At 27.9% G+C, this 27,491-nt stretch overlaps 1 protein-coding gene across 1 annotated transcript in view; it reads right to left on the bottom strand.

Annotated features, from left to right (window-relative positions):
* Nucleotides 1-27,491, bottom strand: part of alpha-Catr (alpha-catenin related) — an 84,326-nt gene that overhangs the window by 35,576 nt on the left and 21,259 nt on the right. Inside the window, exons 2-6 of the mRNA XM_075358838.1 lie at nt 26,399-26,588; nt 22,476-22,636; nt 20,529-20,738; nt 19,902-20,306; nt 2,938-3,186 (exon numbers count right to left, since the gene is read on the bottom strand). Coding sequence (XP_075214953.1) covers nt 2,938-3,186; nt 19,902-20,306; nt 20,529-20,738; nt 22,476-22,636; nt 26,399-26,588 — 1,215 coding nt within the window. The remainder of the gene's footprint in view (nt 1-2,937; nt 3,187-19,901; nt 20,307-20,528; nt 20,739-22,475; nt 22,637-26,398; nt 26,589-27,491) is intronic.

The raw sequence follows: 27,491 nt of genomic DNA, 5'->3' as shown, positions 1-27,491 counted from the left end.
AGTGCAACATTACAGGTAAATATACTGTTTCATGATACAGAAGAAAGGATTTAGAAGATGGGTGTCAAGTTTAATCAACAAATAATGAGCACCTTCTAATCAAAAATCATTATTTTTTTCCTGTCACTCCAATCTGTTCTTTAGAAATGCGAGCCCCATTTGGAAGGAGTGACAGTGTCAATATTCTATTAACAGAAGAATTTAGTAACAAATGGTATAGTCTGGACTGATAAAAGCACACCACCAAATTCCTACTTTTACTTTATATAAAAGCCAAGTTGCTCATTTTTACTCTACACATTATGTACAACATGACAACATGAAAAGCATCAGAGTTCTAGAGCACTGCTTGCAGATTGCCTGCCTTGTTCCAGTGAAGTTGTTATATCTGAAAGATATATTCAGCATTTTCAAGTTTTTTGATATTTGTTGAAACAATTAAACATCTTCCAGCTGATACCAAGAATTTTTACTTTTATTATTCAAGTTATGTTCAAAAAAATAACCAAATTTTTTTTCTTTAGCACTTATAAACACATTTTACATGTACTGTAGGCATAATTTCATAGCACAGAAACTAACAAAAATCTGCTTCTATGCACATGTGTCTGGAATAATAGATTTTTACATAGCTACAAAGTAGGTGTTCAGTGCCTTCAACGATTTTAATGATGAGTGACTTACACAAATTAAAAGCAGCAGTACACCCATACAAGATGATTCAAGAAGCTTACAGGGAGGAATCTCTAGGCTGCAAGCAGTACATCAGTAGCTGAAGGATTTTAAAAGTAGTCAAGACTCTACCAAAGCCAATGAACATCAAGAAAGATTATCAACTTCGATGGAAATGTCCCACACTGCCCGAGTAATGGTTTGGTAAGGTCAAATCAACATTAAACAGTTCACGAGGTAGCAGAAGAAACTGGGATTTTGATGGGTTCATGTCATAAAATCCTAACTGAAAAATAAGGAATGCATCGTGTCACCAAGTTCATTCCAAAACTCTTGACACAGCAGTTTGTCAGGAACTTTTGAATCTTGAAAATGATGATGAAACCTTCTTGTCAATAATAGTTAACTGGTGATGAGAGTGGGTATATAGATATGATATAGAAACAAAGTCAGTCATTGTAGTATATCAGAAAATTATCAACAGTCAACTGCCACTACTTTCTAAAAGTCATCAGACATCACTGCAAAAATGTGAGGAAGAAGTGATCTAAACTTTAGCGTGGTAACTCATGGTTCCTTCACCAACAATGTTCCAGCCCACATATAACTACTAAATCACAAATTCTGTACAAAACATTCACTCAAGCATCCTCCTCACCCACCATATTCATTAACGTAGCACTTATTAACTTTATTTTTTAAAATTATAATTGCTGTTAAAAGGGCAGAGATCTGAAACAATAAAAACCATATATTAAAATCACAGAACGCCCAGAAAGCTACTATAAGAAATGCATCACAAAGCTGCTTCTTGAAGAGGAAGGCTTCAAAAAGTGCACTTACATACCTCACGGAAATGTTGATTTTCCCTTACTTTAACTTATAAGTGTATTTTAGCTAGGACAAACTTTTTAAACTGATCATTGTACACAATATATATATTATATTTGACAAATTTAAAAATAAATATGATAATGAAACTTCTACAATCAAAACAAAAGAATTAAAATTACAATAAATATGATGTAATTAATATATGATATTTTTGAATAAAGAAAAAATTAAATGTACATTACAAATGACTGAACAGAATTAAAAGACCACACATTAAAAAATCTGTAGTGATTTGTTTGCCTTGCGAAACTTTTGTACAAGAAACGTTAAATTCATAAAAGTTTAATTTTGAGAATTGTCAGTTTAACACTTGCTTTAAGTAAACAATGCATAATTATTAGCTCAGTCATTCCAGTCTAGATAATGATCCAAAAAGTTAACATCCTAACACTCCAAGAACAAGCAAGAAAATGCAATTATAACTATAAAGAAATTAGAACCAAGAACATTAGTAAGGCGTTGTAGGTTTCTCATACTTCCAGGTTTCATGGAATTTACCACTCCATCTATTCAGTGAAGGTTTACAACTAACATTTTCTGGTGTTGTATTATATCTTCTAGTGTTGCAACACCTACACCAACTACAGAGGTTGATCACAGCTTGATTGCTATTTTGAAAATCATTTCTAACGTGTTTTAAGTGATCACAAATGAATCGACTAAATATAATTGCTCATTGTTTCTGGTTTTTGATAGATTGGATATCAAACCCACTGAGTTGGTTTAGTAGTTAAACTCGTCAACACAAATCAGCTGATTTTGAAATCAAGAGTTCTAAGGTTTAAATCCTAGTAAAGGCGGTTATACGGTTAATACTTTTATACAGATTTGAATACTAGATTGTGGATACCTATGTTCTTTGGGGTTGGGTTTCAATTAACTACACATCTCAGGAATGGTTGACCTGAGACTGTACAAGACTATACTTCAATTACTTTCATACATATCATCCTCACTCATCGAAGTAATACCTTATGATTGTTCTGGAGGCTAAACAGAAAAAGATATATCTGGATTTTGTAAGAGCATCTGATAAAATATTTTAAAACTTTTTGCCTGAAAAGTTATCTTTGGCTTTTCTCCTTTACTGGTCATGAATCCCACCATACTGTAAAAAAAAAAAGAAAAAAGTCTTTTACAGAGAGCCAAAGTAATGTTGTACATACCCAACTCTCTGTATCGTGTTGTAGTGATGTATTGGTTCACAAGGCTACAAGCTTTCTTTTAAAAAAATTATGATCTCAAATTATTAACTTCTTCATAAAAACGTACTTGTGAAAGAAATTAAATAATGTATATAAAAAAATTTATCTGCACATAAATTTCCTCAACTGCACAGTAAAACTTACATAAATTTATATCAAGACATACCTCTAATATATGTTCTACAAATTCATGAAATTTATCAGCAGTCTCTTCAAGACGATCTTGATCAGATGCAAGTGCAGTGTTCCTTAGTTGTGATACCAGATCAGCACCATTTCTGGTCAAAGTAGGTAATTCATTAGTCTGTTCTTTGGCTGTTGTATTTAATTGTGTACGAAGATCCCTCGTTGCCTTCAAACAATTCACAACAGCACTTTCCATTTCTCTGGTAGGCGAATATTCTTCTGTTTGCTCCTTAAACACATTACAATCATTATATTAATAATAAATGATACAATTGTCAGTAATAAATAACATTTTCTTGGTTTAATTTTTGAAGAATACATTAATTATTCCTATACACAACCTAAACACTGCTTTTTACTAAAAAAAATATATACATAATTTCAAATACCATTACATAATAGTCTTTATATAAATTAACAGATGAATTATGAATTACCTAATAATCTGATTATCAACTTTTTATTATCAGGACAGAAACCCTAAGCAAACTCCTGGGAAATGATTTGTAAAAAAGTTTGAGAAGATTCATATTTCATTTTTGTACCAGTACTATTTTTTAATACTTTTGCTGATAGCCTAATTTACTGCACAGAAGCTAACAATGTGGGAATATGAAAATAGAACTTTGTAGCACACGAAAAATGCCATGCCTGACCAGGATTCAGATCCAGAACTTCTGTATGAAAGGCCAAGACACTACCACTCCATCTCAGAGATCAGCATTTTTTTTTATTTATTCTTTGAAAATCCACACTAAGCAAGTAAATACTGAAAATCTAAACTTTCTCATAGTTTAGATTTCAATCAGAGTTAGTAAATCCATAATCTAAATTTTAAGTTGAACCACAAACTGATATAATGAAATGACTCAATCCAATTTTTTACAGAACACAAATTATGATAACAGAGTACAATGAAAAACACACGCAAACCATAATTTTACATAGAAACAAAATATTTCCTTAACTATTTCCCCATCTCTTTATGAAAATCTTTACATAAATACACACATAGGGACACATTTTTTAAGAGCATGTAATATAAATCATTGGATAATCTAGGAAAATCATACAAAGAGAAAATTTATCATTATGAAAACAAATTAAATATAAATTATCATGTAAAATACACAGAGTTAATTAAAAATAATATAATTTAAAAATAAAGTTGAACTGCAGCAAGACTTCATAAAAGTAGCTAAAACATTAGGACATTGAACTGTGATCTAGCAAAATACAAATCCAAAAAAAGAAGTCAAAATAATATAGTACAGAAAAATATTATAACACAGCCTGAATTCTAGGGGCAACAAGATTGAAACTACCGAGTTAAAAAATAAACTAGGATGAAATCTATTAGGAAGTAAGGAACTCTCCTTTAATAAGAAATAATAAATACCAATTAAAAACAGTCATTTGCAAATGAAATTAAATGTCAAGCAGAAAGACAGCAGATGCATGAAAGACAATCAGGTGATATTCTGTGAACCATTAACAACTCGTATGTCAAAAGAGTGTGCCCTATCCTAAGCCTAGTTTTATAATTTTCTCACATGAAAATGTGAGAAAATTTTCTCACAAAAATGTGGTGAGACCACATTTTTTGATAAATGCCAGAGTAACACTATATCTTTAATGAAACAGATTTTTCCAGCTACAACATTTCACTAAGCCTATTTTCTTCATTGTTTTTTTAAACAAAAATATATCTGTAACTGAGCAAAAATTATAAGAAGACTGTGGATTGTTTCAAATTATGTCAATGTTAAATATGAAATTTATTAAAAATAGTATAAGGAAAAAGAATTTTTGTTTATTAATAATAGATGTTTAGCATGATTAAAAAAGTATTGTCTAATCCTTGTTTTATTTGATTAACTGGATTTTATATTTAATTTTAAAAAAAAAATTTTTAAATAATAAAAAGTGAGGTAAATTAAAAGAAAAAAAAAAGATAAAACTCTTTAAAAAAAACCACATAAAAAAAAGTAGTTCGATGTATGACAGTACTACAACCAAAAACATAATATAGAGCTAATACAAATATGGCACAGTGGCTTTATGCAAGTCCAAATGTAAAATTACCTAGGTCTGCCAGTATGTAAAATAACCGTTTAAAACATACAAACTTACCAGTAAAAGGATAGATTCAGATAACATGACAGTAATACCACTCTCCTTGCATGGAGACAATATCATTTTAAGAAGACATATTGTTTGGCTACATTACGTTTCACTACATCTAAATCTTTATTAATATAATTCGTTTCTTTATTAATAAATAGGTTGTTCAGTTAAAACACTATTTTTATAGGTAGTAATAAATTATAAATATCAAATTTTTGATAAATAAATCACACCAGTTTTGCCACATTAACTTTCACAATATTATTACAAATGTGATTTTACAAAGAACTTTATAAACATCTCTTGTAGAACTAATACAAAATTATTTTTTATTAAACATATTTTAATTATTTGGTCACTAACAGTATATGTATAAAAAAAATAAACACTTACTATTGTAAGGATGTGTGATTACTTTTAACTTAAGAATGATTTATTTTTTATTTCCAATACTAATCCCTTGTTTATTATTTTAGTATTTTCAGTATCATTGTATCTATTAAAATTCAGATATTAAATTCATGCATAATGTACATTAACTTCACAAGAATGATGAATCAGCTACTGGCCAACACTCAAACATAAGAAGTACAACCATGCACTGTTTTAAATGCTGTTAAAAATGCACGGTATGTTTGATGGCATGATTCGTCAAAATAAATAGTATATATTTTATATAAAATAAAATTCGCTTTTTAATCATATTTATTTCATATAGCTATATACATTTATTACTTTAAGTAGAATTCTTACATTTGTATCAATACACACTGACAGCTTTACCACTATTTATAAATATTTATTTCAACATTTAATGTAAAAGAAAAAGAAAGATGATTAAAAGACCAAAATTTTAAAAAATTAAATTATAATATCAAAAACAGATATTTTTCTGGTAAAATCAAAACCAAAACTTAGTTTAAATGCAGGAAATGAAGATTTAAAAAAAATAATAATAATAAGGGGCTTTTATTACAAAAACAAAACATGATAAGATCTTTTTTGTGAAACAAACAAAATAATTTTGGAGATTCTTGATGAGTAAATAAGGATCATGTTCTTGAAATATTTATATGTTAATATATAATTTCACCTGCCCTTTAGAGGCTTAGTTTTAATTGTGCAATGATATTAATTCCAGACAACATTTATATTTGTGTCAGTGTGTTGTATGTATGTGTATACTATTATTTGCTAACACTATAATGAATAATTACTACATACAATTGTAAACTTTCTTGGCAGAAAATCATTGAGAGGCAGTAAATTTACTCAGATACCATAATTTATTTCACAAATTCGAATCATAAGTAATTCTAATTAGCTCATACATAGGGGTAACTATATTTGATCATGTAACTAATACTTAAGCATTAATATCTAAAATTAGCAAGAAACATTAAAATATAATCATTACTGCAAATATCTATATATAATTATTACATATATTTAAATTCTATTAAATAAACCACCTAGTTCATAATATTGAGATAAGATATATCTTACCTTAATTTAAGTACTTAAAAATGAAAATACTAAAATAATTAAAATTCCATATTAATTTACACTTATGCTGCTATCTTTTGCAGTTTTTATATGACATCTCCCTCAAATACTGTCTGATGGGTTATCAAATTGAACTTTTGTTTGTACGATATACATAATATTTTTCTAATACATTTAATTTTATGTAATCTTTTTTAGTTTTCAATATTTATAAATTTGTGTTAATATCAGAAATGGAATTTTTATTGTTCATTAGATGATCTACCATACTAGATAAACCTCATTTTATAATTTTTGTAATTTATAATGTTCAAGAAATCTACTTTTAAAGGATCTATTTGTTTTTCCTATATAAATACCATAACAATCATTATATTTAACTTTATAAATTCCACACAGATTGTTTATTTTATTATTATTATCTTTGTTTTTTAAATATTTTATTATGCGGTTATTAGAATTTTATGCTGGCTTAAATATTTCTTTACTGTAAGTTTTAGCACTATTTTCAATGACATTAGTGTATAAATACTTAATGTATATCTTTTTACTATTTTGTCTTATTTTATATTGGTTTTAAGGTAGTAATTTTGCTATTATGTTTTGATAATTGTTTTTTATAAATATTATTAATTAAAGTAGTATATCATATCCATTTTCAACCAGTATATGTTTTATGATGTTTATTTTATTATTTAACTTTTCTTTGTTATTATGTGTGTATTTCATTGCTTTATTAATCATAAATGCATAAGTATTAATTTCATGAGACCAAGGGTGATCTGATTTTTTAATGAATTGTTATATTATTAGATGTACAGTCGCTGCCAAGTAACAACAAACTTGGAGTGGCAACGATTACTACCCAACGTAAGTTGCATCATGTTTATATTGTTAAGAGATGATTAATCATGTTGCGTCAATAAAATACTTAAAAATGAAAATACTAATATAATTAAAATTGCATATTAATTTACACAAATGCTGCTACCTTTTGCAGTTTTTACTAGACCATCTTCCATTTCAGAGAATAATATAACAGTGACATGCAGGCTAATTATCCAAGCATGTCGTTACATGGCAGCAATTGTAGGTTTTTTATTTACCAATATTTCAATTTGGTTGTCCTTGTTTATTTCAATATTGACATCTAAATAGTTTAACATTCTATTATTATCTACTTCAAATGTGAATTTTAAATATTCATTATAAGAATTTAATTTGTTTAGTATTATACAAAGAATGTCTGAAAAGTTCCTGAACTAAATTACATAAAAATACAGATTTAAAGATAAACAAATTTACTCACATCAGCTCCCAATGCTACAAATCAAATCACCGTCTTATCTCACCTGCTCCATTCACCCAACTTGGCTCCAGCAGACTATTTTCTGTTCTCAAAACTCAATGTAAAGATGAAAGGTCACTTTTTCGGTGACATTCCAGTCATCCAAAGGGCTTGCATCGAGCAGTTGAAGGCGATCCCACAAAGTGATCTCTCCAGAGCATTTGACGGACTCTACTGGTGCTGCAATGAGAGTATAACTAGGGAAGGGTTCTACGTAGGGAGCTGATGTGAGTAAATTTGTTTATCTTTAAATCTGTATTTTTATGTAATTTAGTTCAGGAACTTTTCAGACATTCTTTGTATAATACTAAACAAATTAAATTCTTATAATGAATATTTAAAATTCACATTTGAAGTAGATAATAATAGAATGTTAAACTATTTAGATGTCAATATTGAAATAAACAAGGACAACCAAATTGAAATATTGGTAAATAAAATTTGTAGCATTATGTGTTAAAACTGTTGCCATGTGTGCCGGGGCATTATCGTGCAAGAGTCCAACTTCCAGATCCCGGTACTTGGGTCGGATTCGACGATTGCGACATATCAGGCATTTCATTACTTCCAAATAGAATTTAGAATTCATGGTTTGACTGGTTGGGACAAATTCATGATGAATCAGGCCCTTTGAGTCAAAGAATGCAATCAACAATGTTTTCACTCTTGATTTTTTCTGTCTGACTTTCACCAATCTTTGTCTCCAGGACTCAACCAAGCAGCAGCAGATTGACGCTTCATTTGCAGATCATACATGAAGACCAGCTTTCATCCCTAGTTACAATTGTTTATAAAAATTTGAGTTGCTACCAGCAGTTTCAAAGAAGTCTTAAGCACAAGAAAGACACACCTGTTTTTGTTTTTTGGTCAAGAAGTGTGGAACGAAACCAGAGCACACCTTTCAGCAGTTCATTTTTCGGTTAGAATTGTATATGCCACGTCTTTACTGATGTTTAGCTCTTCTGCTATGGTCTGAAGGGTAAAATAAGGTTGTTCAAGCAGGAGCACACACACTTTAGCAACAGCTGTTGATGGCCTCCCACTTCATTCATTGTTATCCAACGATGCTCTACCATCTTTAAACTGCTTCCACCACATGTGTTGTAGTATGGGTTGCGGCTTCATCACTGAATGCTTGCTGTATCATAGAATAAGTTTCAACGAAAGATTTTTGAAGTCGAACACAAAATTTTATCGCGGTTCTCTTTTCCATTTCACGTGCTCGCACATGGTCACATCAACACAACATACACGGCTGAATATAACTTGAGACTGGAGTGATGAAACATGATGAAATTTTGTACACACTCATCAGACATCGTACAACATAGATCCTTGGTTGTCCAAGAGATGGTGCTACTTATATAAAATACAGAAATTTAGTTTCGGAACTTTTCAGACCTTCTGTGTATATGTATATTATTTATTACTGTATTATGTATTATTATTATTACTGGGTTATATGTAATGAGAATAATATCAACATACCACAACTATACTAAAACTTTATGTGTATGAGTGTTGTCATCTACTAATTTACTCTCAAAAACCTGTAAATATATTTCTGACATAATTTCTGATAGTGGAAATCCCATGGGTATGGTATTTTTTGTGTATAGTACCTGTTATTAAATTCAAAATAGTTTTCTTGACTTATATTTCTTATAATAGTGATGATAAATAATATCCTTAATAAATTTTGAATCTTCTTAGTTACTTATTAATTTGTTTTTTATTATTTTTATGGTATGGTCTACAAGTATGTTAGGATACATGTTATGTCATAAACCACTGTAGGGTTTTTATTTACATTTAATATATTTAATTTATTTACTGATTTGTAACCATTTTTATATTACATGTATTAGGTAAATTCATTTTATTCCTAAGACTTTTATCTTATTATTTTGGGTATAATATAAAAAGGGACAGATTAAAAATTGATTAAAGATCACATTAGGATGTTTAATTTATGAAGTTTTGGTAGTCCAATTAATTTAGAGGCAATCGATTCAAAAGGATGGAATCTAGAATGGTATTTTTAGATTATTATTATTATTATTATTATTGTATTTTAGAATATTATAATAAAAAGTGATCTAAATTTTTTTATTAAACTTTCTGTTACTTTTAGAAATCTGTAAGTTGCATCATTAATTTCATCCAGTTTATATAACAATATATTGTTTTCTTAATTTGTTATATTTTTCAACTGTCACGATATCAGGTATATTTGTTTTATCTTATTTTACTATTAAAAGACTGTTTGTATTGGTACTTTTCAAGATGCCTGCAGTCGTTCTATAGTTAGTCAGTTGTCATTGTAGTTACTTGTTAGATGGCACCAGTGAAAGGGAAAAATAAATAACTGAAAATTATAATCTAACTTTATATAATAAATTTAAATAAATATAATCTATCCAAACTTAAACTACGCTTGCTAACCTTGACTAGCGAGTGAAAAAAGCTTAGGTTAAGTTTTATTCAATTATACTTATACTTTTAGATTTATTTATTATATATATATATATATATATATATATATATATATATATATATATATATATATATATATTACTTTATTTAATTTTTTTTTTGTAGTCCATATCTCCTCTATGGTAAAATCTAGCTAACTGTATAATATAAAACATACTCAGCCACTCCACAAAGTACAGAATTAAAGAACATTCTTACCTTATTTTTTTTTACATTAAAGCGCTTTCAGGAATAAGCCCATCATCAGTAATGTTATATTTAGGTAGATTTCATAAGAAAGCTACCTATTGTAATGGGTACCATGATTGACTTCTGGAAAATTTTGACATATCTTCGCATTTCACATCCCCCAGATCCCAAAACCACCATCAGCTCAAAAGTTTATATATATATATATTTCACTTTCTTGTGAACATAATAATATCTGTAATTTTGCAACGATCACTTTCAAATTGTTCCCTAAAAATAACAACCCAAAATCACAGTAGAGTTCATTAATGGCCAAAAACGGACCATGGGGGGTGGAAATGGAGTGGCATTTTTGAAAAAACAAAGTATTGCTATAACCTTTTTATTAAGTAAAATATCAAATTTATTTAAAGTTCATACTACTCTTTGGAAAAGGGCCTAAAACTTATCTAAGTGCTTTTGATATCACCAGCCACTTCCGCAGGGGGTGGAAAAATGGGATTTCAAAGACCAAAAAAATCATACCTCCTTTAATAGGCACAGTATCGAATCGGTTTAAAGTGACTGTTAGTCCTCTAAACATTACCTAAAACTTTTGTCTGAAACAATTTTTGATATGACCAACCCTTACAGCAAGGGATGACCAAAATGTTGCTGGAATTGTAAGATGGGGCTTGTTATTTGCTAAACATGTGAAACATTTTTTCAAATACAAACATTATCGTATTGAGTAAATTTTAAGTTCTTCTTAACTTTAAGGTGGAAATCTTTTTTATCTCCTACTTAGCATCAGTGAAATCTACCTCCGCCTTCCAGCATGCCAAAAGGAATTTTTTTTATTACAATTTTACTTTTTTACATTTACTCAATCGATGTCATGATACAGTAAAATTTATAGAACAACTTTGTTCAATCATAAAAAAAATCTTTCTTTTTTAAATTTAAAACGTTGTATATTAAAATTTCCTTTAACATGCTATCTATATGTTAATACAGTACCGTACTGATTTTATCCAATTTATTTAAAATTCCTCATCAATTTTTTACCAACTTAAATAATATTAATAAGAATGTCCCTATCAAATTCTGTCTGCAGAGTCATTATACTGAATTTACGTTTATATATATATATGAAATTTCTAATTTTTTAATATTACTTTCATGTTCAATGTTTACTTTTTCAATTATCTCTAAATTATTTTCTAAACTAGTTATATTATCTTTAAAAGTCCTATTTGTTTTTCCAATATATATTTTTTCACAATTACAGTATTTTATTTTATAAATACCAGAAGAATCGTATTTATTTTTTACCACTTTATTATTATATTTTAAATGTTTTATTACATGATTAAAATTAATAAAACATTTAAAATATTGTAGTAAAATAGTAAAAAAATTTATAAAATAAAATGCAATAATTGTGAAAAAATATATATCGGAAAAACAAATAGGACTTATAAAGATAGATTGATTTAATGAACATTTCAGGTCATTTAAAAATAAAAAAAAGGGTTTTTAGAATGTAGCAGACAATTTAATAATTAACAAACATAGTGTAACTAGTTTGGAAGATAATTTAGAAATAATTGAAAAAATAAACATTGAACATGATGAAAGTAATAATAAAAAATTAGAAATTTTAGAAAAATTTTATATATATACATGTAAATTCAGCCTAATGAATCTGCAGAATTTGATAGGGACATTCTTATAAATATTATTTAAGTTGGTTAAAATTGATAAGGAATTTAAAATAAATTAGATAATCAGTACAGTACTGTATTAAACATATAGACAACATGTTAAAGGAAATATTAATATATAACGTTTTAAATTTAAAAAAAAACTTTTTTATTGACTAAGCAAATTTGTACTATAAGGTAAGCATGTTCTTTAAATTCTGTACTTTTGGAGTGGCTGAATAAGTTTTATATAATTATCTCTCTCTCTCTCTATATATATATATATACATTTATTATACAGTGCACCTCAAATTTATGCGGGTGTTAAATAAGTTAATAAGGGGAAAAAAATAAGTTAAAACTATAATCTAACTTTATATAATAAATTTATATAAATAACTTATAATATGCTACTCAAAAGAGAAAAAATGTATAAATATTATCTAACCAAACTTACAATATTAATTGTAATGAGCAATATCTTCCAGCATCATTAGGAAAGGATTACAGTCACCAAGACAACATCACATTAACTCACACAAGTAACTGTCTATCATGCCTTGATAGAAAATGCCTTGATACCAAAGTGATGCTGGTTCCTTTTTTTTGCTAAGCTCCATAGTCCTATACATTGCATATAAGAAGTAGTAATTGGATCAATAAAGTTACGTGAGTGGTTCACAATTAAGTGGGTATAGTTGTGGTTGGCATTTTTTACTGTTACATATAGCCCATTGGCCAGAATGGATAATTGTTCCTGGCCTAATGTTTTTAACAATTATGGGTAATAGTGTGGCTTCGCTTTTGTCGGGAATGGCATACAGGAAACATTTGTTTGTTTTGCAACATACACCATTGAAAACCCATTGAATGAAGTATTGTCACCCGCGATTATATTTCCTTTTTTTTTTAAAACTGATTCATCTATTTTTACATTCATGTTAGGACCACCTATTTCTGTTGGATTTCTAAGTAATTTTGCCAAGCATGCCTCCTGTAAAAAGTTATTCCACAGTTCATTGCTGCTGGAGGTGAAAAGTTCAACTCCCTTTTACAAAAACTAATTCTTGTCATTGCATAACTCCAACAGTATATAAATAACAATAACAAAAATTCTGTAATATAAGTAAAACTGTTTTTAACAAAACGATACTAATATCAAAAAAGGTAAGACGCTATATTTCTATTATCAAAAATCTGTTAATTTAGAATTTTCTTTAAAAAAAAAAAATGCATGTTAAATCTATAGACAACAGATATACACAATAATAGATAATAAACATTCAAACATTCCATGTAAGTAAAAAAAAATAAAAATTTGTTACAAAACTCTTACCAGCTCGATTTCATTTAATAAACAGCGAATAATCATAAGAATTGTATTATTTCTGTAAATGTGATATGTATTATTTGTTGTTTAATAAATGAAATCGGGCCGGTAAGGGTTTTGTTACAAATTTTTCTTTTTTTTCTTATTATATACAACGCATAAACATTGTTTATTAACTATTATTCTATATCTATTGTCTCTTACATATATTTAACAGGTATTTTTTTCTAAAGAAAATTCTAAATTAATAACAGATTTTGAAAATAAAAATGTTGTGTCTTACCTTTTTTGATATCAGTATCAAACTGTTTTTAACAAAACAGTTTTATTTATATTAAAGAGATTTTTGTTTTTTGAATGAATGAAATAATAACTGCAAAACTCTAACCATACAGTTTACAATTTCATTGTATTTTTTTTTCTGGATAATACTGGGTTTTTTTACATCATTCTTTTATTTTTTTATGAATTATTGTTTGTTATCTTACAGATTTATTATTAAAATTTATTGCCTTAGAACAAAAATTGAATTTCGCGGCCAATTTTTTTTGTTAACAGACATATCGTTGACAGACATATCATTCACTTCATACCATATTTTTTTTTTTTTTTTAATAAAACTAATATAATGACCTTTACAAATCAAAAATCTGTGATGTAATATTGCACTTATTACTTTGCGAGTGTAACCCTTGATTTTTATTGTTAAATTCGATTTTACCAATCAAATTTATTTCTGTTTTATTTACTACTTTTTAATAAAATTAGTATAATGTCTTGTAAGCTAATAATTTTATTTTTTTTTAAGAAGTGAAAGGAATTTAAAAAATTGTTTCATCTTCAGTACTTTCATTGACATAGCATTCACAATTAAAACAAGATGTAGTATATTTTCTTTTAAATTTTATTATTTCAAGTACATTATCCAGTTTTTGTACACTGCCTAGTACTATCAAGTACTGCTATCTAGCAGCACGATTCGTAAAGGTACATAAAAAAATTAATAAAATGATATATTCAAGTCACGCATTTCATTAAATGGAAAAAAAACATTGTCTAATAAAATTCAAGGTATTTTTTGAAAGTATTCTTTATTACTAATCTAACTGAACTGAAATAACTTTTTTATGCTTATTATTATTTTTTCAATTTTCATTTCACTGTTAGGTTAGGTCATGTTTAGAACTGTAAACGTAGTTTGTTGACTTCGTTGCCTCTTACTGACAAAGTTCTAACATACTCCATGATAGTCAAATAGTCTACTTTCACCAGTTGCAGCCATGTGTCTTTCTTCAGGCTTACATTTTCATGACATTCTATAGGGTTGCAACACCAACAATCTCTTGATTCAGATAGACATAGAGTCATTTCATGACGAAGCAAACACATTTTAAAAAGGGTAATATTCCCACGCAATGCAAAAATTTAACTCAATAACATGTTAGGCACCTCCATTATTCAACACAAATTATAACCTACACAAATACAATATTCCCAACAAATGAATTTGCTAGTAAACTACTCCCTTGTTTTGACTGTAAGTAATGTCACAAGGTGGGTGTCTTCTCCCTATTGGGTTGAGATAACTGTAAGTAAACAATTACTGTGATATCTGAATACTCAAATAGGTCGTACTTATTTATTACATGCTAAATATCATTATCACTTAAGTAATAAAAATAAACTTGATATATTAATACCTAAGTATAATATTTATTATATAAAGTTAATTATATTTAGTTATTTATATAAATTTATTATATTAAGTTATAATTTTCACTTATTTATTTTCCCCTTTCAGTGGCGTCATCTAACAAGAAACTAAGTAACTCCAACAACAATTGACAAACTAAAGAACGGCTGCAGCCATCTTCTTGAAAAGTACCTGTATTTAGTTTTTCTCTTAATTGGTATGTTTATTGATAAATAATTTGTTAATAAATTTTGTATTTTTTATTTTTTGGATGTAATAGCTGATATTATGCAATTGTTCCTATCAGTAGGATTCATTATGTTAGAATTTATTTCAGAATCTACTACAATATTCTTAAAAATATTAATTTTAATATCAATAAATATATATATGTTAATTCATATCAAGTTGAATTTATATGCATTAGTGATGATTAATTTTTCATTATCATTAAAACTGATATTTGTTAAGTTTAAAAATTTATTTACTTATGTTACTATCTGAATTTTCTTGAGAACGTATAAAATTAGGTTTAAATTTATTTGGATTATTATTATTATTATTAACATATTGGTTCGAACTAATATATTCTATATCATAATTACTTGTATTTTTATTTTTGACCAAATTATAAATTTTGATTTCAAGAGTCTTTTTTATATTATATTTATGTTTTTCTATATTAATTTCAATTAATTTTCTTATGTAATAAAAAATGAGTGGTTCTAAGCTTTTTTTGTAATTTTAAATATGTATCATGTAATTCAATAATCATAAAATTTCTTATAGTGCCCTTGTTTAATCTCTTGTTTTAATTAGAAATCTACAAATTCTTTTGTTTTTACCATGGCTTTATTGCATTGCAATGGAAATAATTCTTTTTTTTTATTTATTTATTTTAGTAACCACCTTATAAACAATAAACCTTCTATTCTGATATTAACACAAATTTAGAAATATTAGAAATTAACAAAGACGACATAAAATTAAATATATCAAAAAATTTAAAAACAAATACAAACAGAATTTGAGTTTAATAAACATCATATAGTGTTTGAGGGAGACAGTCTTATAAAATTTGCAACAGATAGCAGGACTTAGGTAAATTAATATGCAATTTTCATTATTTTAGTGTTTTTATTTTTAAATTTTTATTATGCAATAACAGAATTATTTCAATCATGACTGAGGATGCGGGTTCCTGCGAAAATACTTTCAAGAAAAACTAAGGTAAGATATGTCTTTCTCAATATTCTGTACTAGGTGCTTTATTTAATAGAATTTTAATATATTTTAACAGTACAGAGGAATAATATGAATCTTAAAAACACTAATTTCAGTAAAAAAATTAATTTTGTATATACATATATATATATATATATATATATATATATATATATACTATTGGTATAATTATTAATAATATAATAAGTGTGCAGTTAGATTATTAACTTAACTAGCTAATTAGGTTAGCTGCCTATAGTCATTTGCCAGAAAAACACGATATTTTTACATTCATTGGTCATATCTGTAATAGTTTTAACTTCAAATTAGAATCCACTATTATATAAAATTTAGTAATAGAACAATGAAATCTGTCCTTCCTCAGAAACTTTTATATATATATCACAGTCACTATATGTGACAGTTATTGTCTCCTACCTACACTCTTAGCAAACATACATACACGTAATACACAATCAGCTACAATTAAAACAGAAGTAAACACAATCAACAAAACCAGAAAGACAGAATATTCTTTTAACACCTATACAATACTCTCTCTTCCCTTGAACCTAAATATTACTAATATGATCTACCACAAATATTAAAATAAACTGATCTAATTTCCAAATTATACCGTACAATTCCAATACCAAATAATTTAATAATAAAAAACAATAGTTAGTAGAAGGGTAAATGTGCATAGTGTTTATAAAATTATGTAATACCTTTAAAATATACCATAAAATTATGTATACCTTTTATGTCTATTTAATTTATTTTTTTTATCACCAATTATTATTTCTTTTGAAATTATTTGTTATGATCAAATTCACATTTTTTAGACAATGTATTTAAAATTTTGAAAAAAAATCATTACCATACACACATACTTTTTTTATTTTAAGAGTTTTTTTTTCAACATTACTTCCAGTAAATTTATCTTAATAACACACTATACATCACCATGACTGAACACTGACTTCATAAATTAAAAATAATTGAATTTCCCTAAGTATTGTGATAATAACATAAGCAAGGACTCAAAACTAGATTGGAGCCAGAACAGTCTTTCCTTATTAGCAAACAAAAAACAAACTAACATGCAGATTGACAGACTACAAGATCAGGTAAAAATTTTAATAGACAAAATGAATTTAATAATGAAACAATTTATAATGAATATTTATCTATTTATAAATATTCAAACAGACTGCAGAGAACTGAGTATAGCAGAGATTTCAGTGAAAGTTATTTACATCAGGACAGGTTCAAAAGCTAACCATCAAACAAAAGTGACCATGAAACACAGATAAAGATAAGCAAATTATAAATGGATAAGTATGCAAAACCAGAAAAAATAAATAACAAAATAAAATTTTTTATTAAAATACAGGGTCATTAATATGTTATGAAGTGGTAAGTAAAGTAATGAATACGATGGTAAAACATCTCACTAACAAATATTTTACATAGAAAGAGGTCAAGAGTTTAAGCCATATATCATTCAAGCAAACATTTAACTTGTATGGATTCTTGTTATAAAATAACAAACAGGGGGAATTAAGAACACATTGCAGTACAGATCTTATTTTAATGACCTACGCTAAACTAGAACTTATATAAGCACCCACACTACTTCTGACATTTACTCGCTCCATAACTTTCTATCTAAGATATTAACATAATATAACAATGCAGAATAAAGAAAAAAATTGAAAGGAAAAACAAAAACTATGCTTGCTAATAATATAAAATAAAAAACCTCACATATTTACAAACACATCTGTACATGTCTTACTTATTGAGAATGACAATCAATTAACTGATACTGGTTTTCTGAAATTGGACATAGAAATTTAATACATCAGCAACAATAAATTTAAGGTAAAAAAGATTTTTCTTAATTAATTTCCATTTCAAATTTCAGGCATGGATATAACATCCATTGAGATATGCTACTGAAAGAGATGGTATTAAAATAGAAAACTTAACAAAAACCTTTATACTATTCAAATTAAAAATCCTTTTAAATTTTCCTCAATTAACAGTGAAACTGTATGCAATAAAACATGAAAATCAAAAGGTAAACCACTAATTATACAGTATCCTAAAACTTTTCAACAACATAAATATTTGTACATAGAACATAAATAGAAAACAGTCCAAAAACAATCACACTAATAAATGACATGTTCAGATTATGATCAAATTCCAAAGACTAAAGATTATCCCACTGCTAAACAAGCAAACTACATACAAATATAAAAATTGTTTAACTGGAAAAGATCACCAATTTGTTTTTATGAACAACACGAATCATTCTTAACTTCTGTCCCATAAGTATAAAAGAGAACAGAAAATCCACAAAAAAATTATGACTTCCAGTAAGAGAAATTTCTCTCCATTTACACTTATTAGCGAAGTCATCCTCTTATAAAGCAACACTGAATACTTAAAAATATAATTTTTTTTTTCAATAAAAAATAATCTATTGATTAAATTACGAGCCCAACTAAACTCAGCTCCTTATTTTACTTTTTTTTTCAAAATTAAAGGAAAAGATAACATGATAGAATAAATTCCTAGGTGTTCCAAGTTACTATATAAAAGATGACATGGAAAGAAATTACACACTTTTAAGAAAATTAATAAAAAATATTTGCAGTCATAAGCAGCTGATTACACAAAATCAGAAAAAATATGTTTCTAATTTAGGAAATATTTATTTTTAATTTTAGTTTTATACAATTTTAAAAAATTTTAGAACAGTATTCACAATTGTTCTATTTGTAATCAGCATACTTATTGCACTTTCTGCATTAAATTTGAATGAATGACCACCTGGCATACATCACAACCTGCCATCATTCTCAAAACATATACTACATTCCCTCAGATGCATAATTACAAATTATAATTCAAAACACATAGAATTACTAATTTTTATTGCGTAAACTTGCATTTAAAAAGGTCAGCCTAAATGGTAACTAACTCTCGCACCATGTCACCCACATTGGCATGATGTTCCAGATTACTAATGATATTTTTTTATGATATTCATAATTGAACATCAATTATGAACATCATAATTAATATTTTTTTCATAAAATATCAATATTATATTTTTTCATAAAAACACGTATTCACAAACCTTAGGGAAAAAGTGAGTGCAATTTCAAAAACTGAATACAAACTGAACTACACACATTTACTTCACAATAATTAAGAACTGACATAAATGAAATTGCATTAACTAGTTCTTTTTAATAAGCAATAGATAATTCAGTCAACAAGGTATGAAGTTCAAAATAACATTCAGAAATAATTAACTGGAATTACTTACCAAGCTGACACCCACTCTTAATAACTGATTTAATTCAAGTTTCACTCTATCACAAAGAAGAAGTATACTTTCACGATGTTCATGACTAGTATACGCAGAATCTGTAAAATCCTGAGTTCTTTCAACAATGGTATCTATTGCAGCTGTAAGAGTTTCTTTACTAGTAGGTGTTAATAATGTCATTCTAGTCATTTCGACAAGATTTTCAAAATGACGTAACGCAGCACCAACAGTCCGACCAACATCCCAATCTTCAACACTTTCACTTCCCGTCCCGCCTCCACCACTATCACACACACCATCTTTAACTACATAATGTATCAGGTCCATAGCACGTCGCATTTGACAAAACACAGTATCACGATTCTCCCTTGATGAAGAACTGTCTGGATGCCTCAAGCATGCCTGTAAAAGAAATATCAATAACCATTAACAAAAAAAAAAGTAAATATATGAAATCACAGTCACATATAACTATATAAATATATATAATCTATTCTAGTACTATATATATTTATATATATATATATGTATATATATATATATATGTATGTATAAAATTTCACAAATAAGCTGAAAATATTAAAGCAGAATAATTACAGATTAAGAAACAGAATAGTTATTAACCTTTGAAGACGTTAATAAAAGCATCGTTGACCTCTCTAGGACTTGTCTGGCAGCAGCCATTTGAGCACGACGCCTTTCATCTTTCATGTCATTCTGTCTATCTCCAGTAAGATGTGCCAACTCAACCATTTCTGCACCAAACTGACTAAACGCTTTAACAAACTCAGTAAAATTTGTCACACTTTCAAGTCTTCCCAAGCTACGAGCTACCTGCATGAACAGAATTAATAAAATATTATTATATAATATATGATATCTATAAAAAGTAATATAGTACATGCATATAGTAAAAATATTATTGTTAGCATTATGTCTAAGGATAAACACTCTAAGTGAGTGTTAACTTTATAATCCTCAATTATATCAGAGATACAGCATACTCTAAATTAGTATTTCTTCTACTTACTTCCTGGGAAATCAACAGCAGAAGGGAACTAAGTGAATAGAAATAGAATTTCTCAGCCACCTTCAGAATGAGTAATTTCCATTAAGGTAACACTGCTTTTATTTTAATTCATTGCCTGAATTTGAAACAAACACAATTATACAACTTTTATAATTTGAATTAATCTATTTTTCTGCCTAATGGACAGCACCTTCTCTCTTTGAATTATAAATTGGAAGATTTTGTGACTAAATCCTTTATTAAAATGGAATTTGTTGAAAATATTCTACCACCAACCAACGTCAGTGTTCAAGAGTTATAAGTAAAAAAAACTGAGCACTAAAAATAATGTTGACTGGGAAGTCAATCTCATAAGTTTTTATTTTGTATTTATGTTTTTAGTAATATATGTAATTTATCTGTTTATACTTTTCAAGAAACAATATTCCACATGTCACTGACACTTTTATCTATGTAAACAAAAATATAATGACAAGAACATCCACGAGGGAACATTCTGTTCTTTAGTTCATTAAAATTCATCAGAAAGTATACGCTCTATGCTGCTTAACACAAATTGTTCTACAAATTTGTAAGAAAGCATACCTATCATTTATAAACAAACAGAAATGTAAGTCAAGGTAATTAAACCATACAAGACTATCTTCTGCAAAAATAATCATTCATTTTTCTTGATTCATATTTATTTCTCAGGAAAAACTACAATGGCTTCTTTCAGATAGGTACAACACTATAGAATTTCATAATATCCCAGTTACACCTACATATTGACTGTTGTAGTTGAAGAAAGGTTGTATTATAATGGTAAATAATTCCAAAGAATTATAACTCTTCTAAATAACAGAAACTACCAATAGTTTTTTTTTTTTTTGAATAATGACAACACTCTTCAGTTTAAAATGCATGAAATTTTTCAGTAAAGGTGTCCTGTAATATATATCAGCAATTAACTTTACAATTACACAGCAAAAAGAACAAAGAAAAAAGGTTTATCTTTCTATCAAAATTGAAAGTAAATACCATCTCACAGATCAGAATGACAAAAACAAATGAATTTATAAATGGTCTATAAAAACAAATTTAAAGAAGATTTTAAAAATCTTACAAAGTGAGTCTCTTTTTTAAATCTGAAAAGCACCTGTAAGATAATTGTAAGTACTAGACACAAAGCCAACACTGCAAAATGAATGAGAGAATTCAGAATGTTGTATACTAACAATATTTTCTATTTTAAAAACTAAACATTGTAATATTTTCTGTGTATTAAAACTGTTCTGATTCAAAATGGTGTGAAACACTGAAAATAAAAGAAAAATATTACAATTAGTTTTCTTCTCAATTTTTTCTTATTACAGCACAGATAAAATAATAGTGCATTCATAATTTAACAAATACTCAATGAAGTAAATTTACTTAAAACAGTTTAAAAATTAACATTAATAGTTATACTTCTTAGTTAATACATTCCTTTATGCATTAATATTCTGCAATAATTTTAAAAAAAAGTTGTCTAAATATGTAGGTCCACACACAATGCATACCTTATCTTTAGCTAAGAGAAGCTGTTTAACAACAACAATGTCTGCTAACAGAAGCACCCTAGTTACAGAGCTTAACAAACATCTAGCAGCTCTGACCACAGCACTACGATCAGTAAGTGAATCTTCTAGTGCTGCCTCACACAATTTTTCAATTGCTGCACCTACAAAAAGAAAAAGCAAAGTCACACACATAAAAATGGCTTAAATTTAAACAAATAATATAATTCTATTTATAGTTAAAATAGTTTAACAATTAAGTTAAAAAAAATTAATCTAGTGTCCAAAGAAATTTGCTAACTGACCAAAATAAATTCAATAATTGATAAAAACATAAAACCAGTGATAATAAGTTTTAAGCCATCAATGAATTTTTTAGTCCTGATTTCACACAATCAGAATTTTTGTTTGGGCCTCTTTTTATATGGCAACAAGTTCAACAATGAGGAGCAGTCAAGAACACAATACAAGAATACCTCAGACACCAAACCAAATGAGTCTCAAGCAGTGAAATAAGAAGCTCACAGAAGGATGGGACAGTTACCTAAATATAGCTGGGGATTATGTTGAAAAGTAGTGTTACTTTCATTGTCATTGAATAAATAATAAATTTTCTAAAGTCAATTGACTTTTAATTAATGTATGACCCTCATATATTTTAGCATTCCACATAAAACTAAGTAAAACGACTTTTTCTTCCATAGCTTTGTTTATTTCAATTTACGTCTGTCTGCTTTACTGTTTGAGCATCATTACATATGTACAACATAACTCATTTTAACAAATATTAACATTTGTTAAAACTAACAAATGTTAGTTTTACTTAATAGCAATTTACACATACAGATCTTAGCAATGTCTGCTGTTTCTTCACTTAAGATACTTACAAACAGATTCCCCCTCCAGATAAAAAATACATTTTTGGCAATTACTTTCTAGGATGCACTATACAAAAACGTAATAGAAAAAAATAAAATTATTCTTTAGAAAAATTATTTACAAACTAAGTATATATTGCAAACAAATTTAAACGAATGAAAATAAAATTTAGAATAGGATATATATTTTTCAACCCAACTTTCTACATAACGTTTTTTACAGTTCACTAGCTGAAGATACAATTTTTTTTAAGTGTCAGCCACTATAAATAAACAAATAGAATTGCAAACAACATTCACAGAAATCTTTTTTTTTTTTAAATTTCAAATGAGCATTCCTTAATTCCTTTCTCCTAACTTGAGCCAATATTTTTTCACTTTTGGGTCAATCCAAGTGTCCCAAAAAACCAAGCTGGTTGCTTGACCAATTTAAAAAAAATTTTAACTTACTCACTTGTTTCCTACACGTTTCAGGACCTTAAAATTATTTTTTTTTAATTTTTATTTAAGCAGTTTACCTGTGGTGGCCATTTTTGTTATGGTGTACATAGCTATTTTATGATTGTAAGGGTTTACGGAAAACATCATAACTAAAAAACTACTGGTCCTGGAAGGATGAAGCAATTTATTCATATTTTCTCAAGGTAAAAGATTGGTCCTGTGGTTTATTTGCCTATCTCTCTTCTTTCTGTGAGAAAATTACCAATAAAGTTGAACATGAAAAACTGTGAAATTTTACTTTTGGTAATTTTTTCAAGAGGCAAAAATGGCCTACACAGTTTGAATTATTTTTTTATATGTAGGTATATGTTAGTAGTTTTAACATAAATAATATTAACAGGTTTTGAGTATTCTATGCCAATAAGTAAATTTAAATAGTGAAACAAATTGTAGCTTTGTTTGCTATTGTAGACAATACTTAGATAATAAGTTGAAACTCTGCATGGTGGCAATGCTTTTATAATTATTTAATTTGCTTTATATAAAATAAAAAAAAAATGCAAACAGTCATAACTTTGCATACATCAATAATTAAACAAAATTATATTAAAGGGCCATAAAATACATACAGAAAACATTCATATCTAAACTCGCCTTGTGAAGCACATGGCCTTAGCACACAGAACTGTTAATATCAACAATACTAGAATTGTTTTAATATTAATACGAGGGTTATTTTTTTTTTTCAAGGCCTGATCGGTCACAAAATTAAAACCACAGTGAAAATAAAAAATTGTTTATTTGTAACCAGTACTTACATAGTTACGCTATTTCTCTACATAGTCACCACTCCGATTTAGATATTTGTCGTAACTTGGTACCAACTTTTCAATACCCTCGTCATAGAACGGAGCCACCTGTGTTTTCAGCCACTCAGTTGCGCACACAATTTGCGTTACTGAAGTCTCTCACTCACAATGGTGTAGAGAGCTGACCTTTGAAATTTTTGAACCGACGATTTTCTCCAATTGCCTCATCCACTCGCTCAACGAGATCATCAGTTGATACTCACTTCCTTCCCTGACCGCTTGCATCATGAACATCTGCACGTCCTACTTTAAAGTTCCTGCACCATTGTCGCACTTTGCTGTCACTTTTTGAAGTTTCACCGTACACATTACTTATTCGTCGATGAATTTTAGCTGCATTAACACCTCAGCCTGAAGAAATCGAATTACCGCACGCACTTCACACTTGGCGGGAGATGCTATTGTTGTAGACATGTTTATGTGCTAGCTGCGTATTCAGAACTAAATGAAGTGACGCGGTGTGATTGAAGGCCATACTAGAGACGCTGCGCAACACATATGCGCAAAGGTTCATTTGAGTTTTGCGCAGGTTTTTATTTTGCGACCGATCAGACGTTGAAAAAAATATAACCCTCGTGTGTGTATATATATATATATATATATTAATAATTTTAATTAATATTAATTTTGTCATATTTAATTTTACATTAACTAAAACACCTAAACTTTTTCTAGAAGGTATGGATTTCTGTCATCAGTGTGTGCACCAAACCAAAGTAGTAACCCTTACTAAACATGGATCATCCAAGAATTTGGGGGACCAAGGAGAAATGATTTTCTCACAATAGGCTTCATTATTTACTTATGTTACTCTCACAGGAATCATGCAATTATACACAGATTTATTAATAAACATGCAAAACAAACACACAAATTCAATTTAGCAGAATTTGTTTCATAACTAGGAAGATAGCCATAGGAAAACCTACATCCAATTAGATTACTTCACAGAAAGTTAAGAACAAATATTTCAATGAAATAAAACCACTCCAATCAGGGAAACACCTATAAGCTCTAAGAATGTTTAAAAATACTGAAATAACCTCCACAGAGATTTAACATAAAAAAACTATTAAAAAAAAAAAACCATTTGAATTATCAGTAAAATGACAAATATTTTACATGAACCACATTAAAGAAAACAAAATGTATACTGCAGCTGCAGTTAAAATACAAAAGACAGGTAGCATACACCAAGTTTATGAAACTGTTAAGTAACACAATATGGGCAGCTGAAACAACTGTTAGTAACATTTAGTTTGTCACAATTGTCATCCTTATTGCAACAACTTAAAGAATATTTTAGACAATATCATCTCAAATAATAGCAGCAGATGAAAAAATTAAAACCACAAAAAAAGTTATCAGCTTAACTGGTTACCATTTATTAACATACATTTTTTAACAAAAACAGTATATATAATTCACTGCAAAACTTGCAAAGAGTTGTAAGTTATAAATTACTATTTCAGTATAATTTTAATAAAGGTGAACATAAGATTTTTAATAAAAGTAAACATAAAACAAGTGCCAAGCATTTTAAAATAAAATGTCAAAATAGTGCTTTATTATTTTGAACTCTTAAAATGACAAAAACTAAAAACCTTTGCATTTTATTCATAACTTACTGTAATAACACGGTTCACAACTTAATCACACTAGCAAAAGATCAATTATTAGAATTGTAACTACGATACAATAATGCATATCTTACAAAAAATACTCTTTTATTACTTACCAGCAGCTCTTGCTTCTTTACAAGCAAGGTACATTTCAGTCTTTATCTCAGGGTTGTCATCTGCGATTGTTTCACCAACAGTAACAAATCGCTCGACAGCTAAATTAACAGCCTGCCCTACACGTGCCACTGCTCTAACTGATCTATCTGAACAGAGGGCACGTTCACGGTGGCTTACTAGAGTCGATATCTGAAAATAGTTAAAATAATTTTTCCATTCAGCATTCATATATTTACTAGTTTTATATTAACTGATATATCATGTTATTTTAATGTACATTTATATTTTTTTATTAAAAAGTCATATATGAAATAAGGAACTTTTCTCTATAAACATTCAGAGCTGGAAAACATTTTTTGACTAAATGGCAACGTAATTCAACAAGGGGTTGAGAAACACTGTAACTGAGGTGTCATCGTGGCTAAGAAACTTAAAAAAAAAAGTTACAGGATCAGTCGTCTGATTTGGGGCCTCTCCAGTTTTTTGTATTTATGCAGAATATAGGCAAAAGTTGAGTATTCTATAAAAATAATTAAACTGTTTTCAAATGTCATAATACTGTTCAATTTTTTAAATTATCTTAAAACTATGTAATCTTTAAATGTTTCTGTGATCTTTTGTGGTAAGATTAATAAGATTAAAATCAAGTGACACAAAACGTTGTACTTAGTGCAGTCGGCTAAGTTTTAGTCAAGACGATCAGAACAGTATCTGGCATCTCTCTGATTTTGACGATTTATTTATTAAATAATGCTCCTTCACATCAAATCATATTTTTTCTAATATCTTCACTATCTGAACCCATGGAAATACCACACTGCCCCAATTAATTACCTGGTTTTATTAGCATTTATACTACTGCTCTTCTAAATTTGTAAAAGGGACACTGGTATCTCACCTCTGCTTCAACTAATTATCTTGCTAATTACTCTGCTACTGACAAACATCATGTCAAAAATGTAGAAAATTACAACCCAGTATACCTTTAATTTTTTTACTAAATTCCAAAGTACAGCAATCATGAACACCCCCAATTCTTCCTACTGATTTATTAACAACTTGGCTAAGTTTGCTTGAGGAGCTTGAATTTTA

This window comes from Lycorma delicatula, chromosome 3 (assembly GCF_047948215.1).
Source record: "Lycorma delicatula isolate Av1 chromosome 3, ASM4794821v1, whole genome shotgun sequence".
NCBI classification, from domain to species: Eukaryota; Metazoa; Arthropoda; class Insecta; order Hemiptera; family Fulgoridae; genus Lycorma; species Lycorma delicatula.
This window is presented reverse-complemented; position numbering and strand designations above follow the sequence as displayed.